The sequence below is a fragment of the Otolemur garnettii genome, unplaced genomic scaffold, assembly GCF_000181295.1.
Source record: "Otolemur garnettii isolate 467f Iridium unplaced genomic scaffold, OtoGar3 scaffold00225, whole genome shotgun sequence".
NCBI classification, from domain to species: Eukaryota; Metazoa; Chordata; class Mammalia; order Primates; family Galagidae; genus Otolemur; species Otolemur garnettii.
Genome location: NW_003852620.1, coordinates 1,447,916 through 1,456,869, shown reverse-complemented (window position 1 = coordinate 1,456,869; position 8,954 = coordinate 1,447,916). Strand labels below are relative to the sequence as shown.

At 44.0% G+C, this 8,954-nt stretch overlaps 1 protein-coding gene across 1 annotated transcript in view; it reads left to right on the top strand.

The window, feature by feature from the left end:
• Positions 1–2,505, top strand: part of LOC100957079 (cathepsin G-like) — a 3,525-nt gene extending 1,020 nt beyond the window's left edge. The window contains exons 2-4 of the mRNA XM_012812804.1: positions 533–680; positions 1,129–1,264; positions 2,344–2,505. Coding sequence (XP_012668258.1) covers positions 533–680; positions 1,129–1,264; positions 2,344–2,505 — 446 coding nt within the window. The remainder of the gene's footprint in view (positions 1–532; positions 681–1,128; positions 1,265–2,343) is intronic.
• The last annotated feature ends 6,449 nt before the right edge of the window (positions 2,506–8,954 follow it).

The window sequence follows — 8,954 nt, the reverse complement described above, 5'->3', positions numbered from 1 at the left end:
CCAGGATGAGCCACTGTGGCACATCCCAACTCCTCTGCTTTCCAGAATCCCAGCAGCACTGCCCTGCAGCCCTTGTAGAGAGGCTGACTGGAGCTGGCCCTTCATGCAACCAGTGAACATTCACTGGGCACCCACTGCATGTCGGGCTCTAGGAATAGGACATGGTGACATCTAGATCCCTGCACTTACGTCCTGGCCATTAGATAGTAGCACTATCCTGGGTCTCACAGGACTCGCAAAGGTCTTGGGAACTCACGTGAAACAAAGAAAATTCAGCGGAGGAATTATCAGGAGCCTCTGGGATTTCACCATCCCTAAGAGGTGTGCTCACCTCCAACTATGTGTGGAAGAAAGATTTATGACCAAGGCCTGCTGTTCTCTCATTTACCAGAGGAGGAAGTTAAAGCCCTTTCCCCCACCCCCTCCAACTCCAGGCCACCAAAGGCTCCTGAATGCCTGGCCCTTCTGCTGCATTCAGCAGATGCCAGGTGGGCTCAGTGGGTGCACACAAGCAGACAGACTTTTCCTTCAGGGGAGATCATCGCAGGAAATGAGGCCAAACCCCACTCCCGCCCCTACATGGCCTATCTTCAGTACTTGCATCAAGGGATACCGAAGTTCTGCGGAGGTTTCCTGATACGAGAAGACTTCGTGCTGACAGCTGCTCACTGTCTGGGAAGGTGAGGAGGAGATTTCCAGGCCCTTCTGGAAATACTCCACAGAGACCACTGTTTTCTTCCCAAGAAGCTCCCTGGGCTCCTGGGAACACATATGCCAGGAGGGCTTCTTAAAGAAAGAGGGCAGTAAGTCCTGTGGGGAGAGGGGAAGGTTAGTGTCAGAGGCACCGCTGAAGTGAGGGAAGAACAGAGTGGTCACATCTGCCATATTCAGAGCTGGGGCATGCTTTGGTATAAGAACAGAAACTAAAGCAATTTCACATGTTTTCCTGGGGAGAGAACTGAGTCCTGAGAACCACTGGTGCCAGTACCAGAATTCCTCCTGTCCCCTCAATTTCCCCTCAGGTGCAGCCCTGCCCTGCCCTGCCCTGGCTGTCACCTGCTCCTCACGACTCTTGGGCTGTACCCTGTGACTTCACATTCCCATGGCCCCTCTGTGCTCTCTGTGCAGCTCCACGAAAGCCACCCTGGGAGCCCACAACATCCGCAGGAGGGAGGAGACCCAGCAGGTCATCCCTGTGAGAAGAGCCATTCCCCACCCAGACTATAATGTTAAGCTCTTGACTAATGACATCATGCTGCTGCAGGTGAGGCAAAGGGCTGCTGCTCTCTCTCTACCTGGCCCTGTTGCCCCTCCCACTGTGACGCTGTCCCTTCTTCCCTCCTGTCCATCCTGGCTGCTTGACCAGTTCCTGTGCCTCAGCAGGGAGGGAAGGAGGGTCAGCCCTACCATAGTGTCTGGGCCCAGGAGGCCACTGTCTGACCTGGACATTCTTGCCTCTTCCCTACCAGCTGGACAGAAAGGCCAAGCAGACTGCAGCTGTGCGGCCCCTCAGGCTGCCCAGGGTCACAGATGGACTGACGCCAGGGATGGTGTGCAGTGTGGCCGGCTGGGGCTGGACTACTCCAGACGGCCCATCCTCAGACACACTGCAGGAGGTGACGCTGACAGTGCAGGAAGACAAGAAGTGTGAATCCAACTACCCTAATTGCTACAGCAAGGCCACACAGATTTGTGTGGGGGACCCAAAGCTTAAAAACTGTTCCTTTCTGGTAAGACTATGAATCTGCCAGCTTGGTGCTCAGGAGAGGGAAGTTTGGCAAAGATCAGGAATCTGGAGACCCAAGCAGTAGGGAACTCCTTCACCCACTAGGCTGCCATCTTTCTCTTGGAAAGAGAAGAGGGGAGCAGCCCAAGCTAACTGGGGCCTCTACACACTCAGCGTGGGATCTCTGGTGAATGGAAGGATTCGTTTGCAACACTCCAGCCCCCTCCTCCCCCCACTCCTCCTCACGGGTCACTGGTATTAACAAACTGTGGTTCCTGAGGGGGCGGTAATTATAAGCAGGTGGCTCCCGGAACAGGCACCCAGTGTGGTGAAAAGGCTCATCCTCCTAAGTGTCAGCCCTACTCACCTGCCTCTGTGTCCATAAACAGTGACCTTGAGGTAACAGTTCAACACACTTTTATAAGGAGAGGACCCCAGGACCTGGGGGAAGAGGACTAAGGCTGGCCACTGGGGTGAGGGGAAGCAGTGACAATGTCAAGGGGCAGAGCTTGGCAGCTTAGGAGGGGGCAAGTTCACCTTCTTGGGGAGGGGGCTTGAGTTGGCAGGGAGCGCAAGACCAGGCCAGCACAAGATCAGTTGTCCCCCTCTTTTCACAGGGAGACTCTGGGGGCCCTCTGGTGTGTGACAATGTGGCCCAGGGCATTGTCTCCTATGGACCGGAGGATGGGAGTCCTCCAGAAGTCTACACCAAGGTCAAGAGTTTCCTACCCTGGATACAGGAAACCATGAGAAGCCTCCAACTGCAGGAAGCAGACTAAGTCCCCTCTGTGAATGACCAAGTTCTCTGGATCTCAGTCCAGATTTATACTGGGGGAGATGCCAGAAACTGAATAAATGTTCCCCAGCTAAGCAGGAAGATTGGTTTCTTGTTTATCCATTGACCTTCGCTCTCAGGCACTAACTGTGCTAGGCAGGACAGTTGCACATTTCTGCTCCTTTTTGCTTTGGCCTCTTCCCTTTCCCCTCACCACTTCCAATCCCCCAAGCAAAGCTGTGGCCCACCTTCTTCTTATTCACACTCCAGGGCCTGCCCTTCTGCCAGGGCTGAAGCTTACTACTGTCAGGAGAGAACAGACCACTCTGGTCCTGAGCTCATGGTGACCTTCTTACCTTCTTCCTCTGTGTTGTGTGACCAAGAAGCAGGCACAGCCCAGGGTGTCTGCAAAAACACAAGGGCCCACTCCACTGAGGCTCCCCATCCCCCCCTTCCCTCTTCTAAGCTCATGGCCCACCTTAGCCTCTAGTATCCCAGCTGCCCCTTCTCTGTACCTTCTGAGAACTCCTAGAGTTCACCAATTTCTGTCCTCTCCAGACCACTGATCTGAGCTGCCCCCTCCCTCATATACCCTCTCTTAAGATATTCACAGACTCATGTGTTTCCATCAGGCTCTCACCACTGGGATACCATCCTGGCTCATGCCCTGGCTGAGAGGGGCCTCAGAGGGACCAGGCCTGTGCTGACACTGGCAAGACCTAGAGAGGACAGGGCTAGTAGGACCCCTCTCCTGAACCTGTGACTTCATCTCTACCCTGGACTAGGCCAGCTCAACCCCTCACTCCAGCCCAATGTCCTCATATGCTCAGGATCCACTGGCCACCTGGTCACACAGCAGTGTGAGTCCTTTTCAACCTGTCCCTTTTGGTCACTGCCAGCCTCTAGGCTAAGACTCCCTGTTGGCCACTTGGGCTACCTCAGCCTTTTGCATTCAATAGGACTCCTCTCTGCAGAAGAACTGGAAAGCACAAATTTTACCATCAATCAACAAACAAATACTCACTGAGCACTTACTAAGTGCCAGGCATTGGGGAAAAACAGTGAACATAGGAACAGACTCTGTCATCTGAGCCCAAGTGAAACTGACAGTGTTTGTGACTTGTATCCAAATTGTTTAACTCCCTCTCCACCCTCCAGATTAGTCCACAAGATTTAGATCTGTGTGGCAAATCTTTGGGAATAAAGTACAGGATGTCCCAAAAGTTGCCCATAAATTTGCCATGCAATGGGAAACACATATAGCAATATATACCTTTATTTACAAAATTTTCATTATGAAATTTTACAGAGGTGGCCAACATGTGGAGAATATTTTGTAAATATTTTATAAAATCGGTAATGAGCATTTTGTAAACAAAGGTACATTAAGTTACAATTTCCCATTTTCCCTTTATGGGGAACTTTTGGGACAGTCTGTATTTGTATCTTATTTTTATTTCTCATCACAGTTTGTATGAATATTATTTCATGTGATTCCAGAACAGCAGGATATAAGATTTGGAAATGACTTTAATCATTTAGTTTTTAGACAGAAACTGTGTTCACTGGAGCATGTCTTTCACCTAGGTCAGCACATAAGGAAGAAGTCAACTAGGGCAGCCTTTTTTCATTGTTACAAATGCAACAATATAAATGTCATTGTACTGCTGCTTCAGATCATAGGAAAAATACACATTCCTTTGGCCTGCCAAGAAATATAATCCCTGTGGTTCATGAAGCCCTTTCCTGTGTGGAATCAAACTAGAATCAAATGGTCTGGAAAAATGGAGAAATGGCCCATGTGGTTACTGCTACATCCATGGCTACCAGGAATTGTCACCATTAGGGAGTTCTTGGTTTGGAGGCCATGGATAGACTGTGTCCTTTTGTTGACTAAGCATTTCCCGGAGTTGAGCTCTCCTTACCAGTACTCCCAGCAGCCACCCATTCAAGGTCTTGCCACTAACGCAAAGCAGTGCCTGCGAGAAGAGCATAAGCTCCAGCTCTGGGCTGATAATGCCTCTGTCCCCAGTAGACACAAGGCTGCACTCTTGTGACACAGGGAAAAATCTCTCTCTGGGATTGTGTAACTCTCAAAGGCATCGCCTTCCACATGGTGTTGTATAGAAAGCATGATACAACACAATCTCTTAACAATTCAGGCACTTTTATGAGGGAAGAGCAGTGGATGTAACACAGCTTCTGATTCAGGGCCAAAAAAACTCCCTGCACTGGGTGGCACCTGTGGCTCAAAGGAGTAGGGCACCAGCACCATATACCATGCACCTATGGTGAAGAGATAAGCACCCCATGCTCAGACGTGGCAGTTCGCTTCACGTGCTCCTCCAGGAGAATGGCTCTGGGAAAGATTTCTTTGATGATTGAGTTCCTGCCTGCAGCCTGCAGGTATGCAGAGACACTCTCACAAAGGAATCTGGATAGCTTGTCCGGGGTTGTAGCTGGAAGCTCAAACGCCTGTCCCCGGGCATTGGGTTCTGTTCTCTGTCTTCTTCCTTCATTGACATTATAATCTCTGGTTTCAGTTTGGGCCAGTAAGAACAGACAATCAGTCTCTTTTATGTTTTTAACCCCAAACAAAATCAATTGTATATGTATTCCTCAGCCTTCACACTGAATTGTAATCTTAATGGTAGTTTCCTAATCTTACTTTACTTCTTTTTATCTGTGCTAAATTCTTACTGAATGTTTGAGAGTATACAAGATAATCAGTAAAGTTAGGCCTGGTCGCTGACCTGAACGAGTCTCGACCTCCCTTCAAATCAATCATCCTGTCTACAGTTCCTTTTCACTGCGTCTCCCATCAGAGAGCTCCGGGAACACTTCCTACGGCACACTAGGGATCTGGCTACCTCACTGGAAAAGACAAAAAAGAAAAGCACTAAAGGCAAACAAAAACAAAAGAATATTATTTTTGAATGTTGCCCAGTCACATACATAATCAGGTTATGTATATTCACTTTGAGGAAGTGCTTCTCTGGTTTAAAGCAAATTTGAAAACTATTGTTGAAGGCCTTCATCCTCCTCTGAGAGAGGAGGAAAAGACCAATTTCATGAAATTGTAGTGACTGACTAAAGGAGTCACAGAAGTTAGGACAGAGCCTGGATAGAACCCAGACTCTCTGGCTCTTATACCCAATGACCCACACAGGGTTTTTCCTTTTGCCTCGACAGCCTGGAGTTTTGCTGGTGTAGAGGTCTTGATTCTTAGGAAGGGAATCAGCAGTCAAGTAAGTGGGTTACTACAGTATGCATGTCATTTATTCCAACTGCCCAGGGAAGATGGGATTCACCGACTTACCTCTTAGTATTTCCATGGCTATTTGTGAAGGTCAGTGGAAGAGCACAGTAGCCCAATAAAGAGAGGACAACTGATATGCTTCAAAAATAAAGTTTTGAGTCATTGTGCCACATAAAAAAATCACACCAGACAGCATTCTTGAAATAAAAGACCTCTATAGGGCTTCTCAGAAATTATAGAATTCCCATTCTTCCCAGCGTCCTTGGACAAGGACCTTTCCAACCTCTGCTCAGACACTTCCTTAGAGAGATCCTGCAGTCATCAGGCTGCCTGCTAGGGCAACTGAGCTCAAGTCTGCCTACATGTGACTTTCACTACTTATAAGAAGAAGCAGTCGAAAATTCATATTTGGATATGAATGTGTGCTGCTGGTTCCTACTCTCCATATTATTTAATGGTTCTTTAAAAGTGGTAATATTTGCTCCCAAACATAATTTTTAATAGTTCATGTAGATAGCTGGTTTATTCTCTAGATCATAGTAAGGAATAAATAAATAAATTAACTCCCTTTGTCTCTCCCTTTGCTATTTCTCCCATACCATGGTTTATACATTTACAAAAGATAAGTCTGCTATCAAATGATAGTTTTAAATTATTTTGATTTTTTATTGTATATAGTATGTGGTACAAAATGATGTTATGATATATGTATACAATGTGGAATGTAAGTCAATCTGAATAACATACACATCACCTCAAATATTTAGAATTTTCTGTAGTGAGGACATTTGAAATTTAATCTCTTACAATTTTGAAATAAACAGTACATTATTTTTAACTACAGTTACCATGCTGTGCAGTAGACCTCAAAAAAACTTCTTCCTCCTGCCTAGCTGAAACTTTATACCCTTGACTAATATCTCTCCATTTCCCCACCTCCCAGTCTCTGGTAACCACCCTTCTACCCTCTGTTTCTAGGAATTTGATTGCTTTGGATTCCACATAACAAGCGAGATCATGTGGTGTGTGGCTCTCTGTGCCTGGCTTATCTTACTTAGCAGAATGTCCTTCAGATTCATCCATGTTATTCAAATAGCAACGTTTCCTTCTTTTCAAGGCTGAATGTCATTGTGCATTGTGTATATAATACCACATTTTCTTTATCCATTCATTCACTGATGAACACTTGGATTGATTTCATATATTGGCTGCAATGAACATGGGAGTGCAGACATCTCTTCAACATACTTCTCTCAAATCCTTTGGGTATATCTCAGAAGTGAGAATTTGGAATCTTATGGTAAGCTTTTTTTTTATTTTTTTGAGGAAGCTCCATACTGTCTTTCATAATGGCTATACTAATTTACATTTCCATCAGCAGTGTATGGAAATGTACACTTCATATCCTTGCAAACACTAGTGATCTTTTATCTTTTTATAATAGCCATATGACTGGCATGAAGTGATATCACATTGTGGTGTAATTTGCATTTCTCTGATAATCAGTGATGCCGAGCATTTTTTCATACACCTGTTAGCCATTTATATGTCTTCTTTAGAGAAATGTCTGTTCATATCCTTTCCCATTTTACAATTGGGTTATTTCTTTTCTTGCTATTGAGTTGTTTCAATTTCTTATATATTTTGTATATCAATCCTTTATCAGAGAGATATCTCACAAATGTTCTCTCTGAATCCATTTTTGTCTCTTCATTCTGTTAATTGTTTCCTTTTCTGTGCAGAGGCTTGTAAATTTGATGTAATCCTATTTTTATTTTTGTTAACTGACTGACTTTTGGGGGTCAAATTCCAAAAATTATTGCCCAGCCCAATGTAATGTAATTTTCTCCCATTTTCTCCCAGCAGGTTTACAGTTTAAAGTCTTATGTTTAAGTCTTAAATTTTGAAGTTTATTTTTTATATGGTGTGAGATGAGGGTACAATTCTGCATGTGGATATCTAGTTTTCCCAGCACCATTTATTGAACAGCCTATTCTTGTCTTTATGTAAAAGGAATATCTTTTTCTTTCCCTTCACTTTCAGTCTATGTGTGTTCTTAAAGGCAAGGAGAGTCTCCTGTAGGCAGCATTAGTTCAGTCTTGTTTTTATATCCATTTAGCCACCCTGTGACTTTTTATTGGGTTATTAAATCAACTTACATTCAAAGCAAATATTATCCCAAGCAAAGTCTCAGGTACAAAATCAAGGTACACAAATCAGTAGTAGTCCTATACATCAACAATAGTCAAGCTGAGGATCAAATCAAAGACTCAATACCTTTTACAATAACTACAAAGAAAATAAAACCTAGAGATCTATTTAACCAAGAAGGTAAAGGATCTCTACAAGAGAACTATGAATCACTAAGGAAGGAAATTTCAGATGATGTAAACACATAGAAAAATGTCATGCACATGTATCAGCAGAATCAACATTTTGAAATGTCCATACTACCCAAAGTAATAAATAGATTCAGTACAAACCAAATCAAAATACTAGTATCATTTTTCATAGATCTAGAAAAAATAATTCTATGCAACATCTGAAACCAGAAGAGAGCTTAAATATTCAAAGTGACCTTAAGCAAAAGGCGTAAATCCAGAGGTTTCATTTTACCAGACTTTCAACTATATGACAAAGCTATAGTAACCAAAACAGCATGGTACTGCCTCAAAAATAAAGACATAAACCAATGGACCAGAGCAGAGGACCAAAATATCAGACCATACATATATTGCCATCTGATGTTTAACAAAGTAGATGGCAATATACACTGGGGAAAAGAATCCCTATTTAATAAATGATGATGGGAAAATTGGACAACCACATGTAGAAGATTGAAACAGGATCAATATCTCTCACAACTCACTAAAATTAATTCAAGATGGATTACAGACTTAAATCTAAGACATGAAACTGTAAGACTTCTAAAAGAAAATATTGGAAAAACTCTTCTGGATATCTTCCTAGGCAAAGAATTTATGAAGAAGACCCTAAGGACAATCATGGCAATAACAAACATAAATAAATGGGACTTGATTAAATCAAAAGATCTTATGCACAGCCAAGGAAACAATCAATAGACCAAATAGACAATCCACAGAATGAAAGAAAATGTTTGCATGCTATACATCAGATGAAGGACTAATAACCAGCTACAAAGAACATAAGTGAATTAGCAAAAAAAAAAAAAA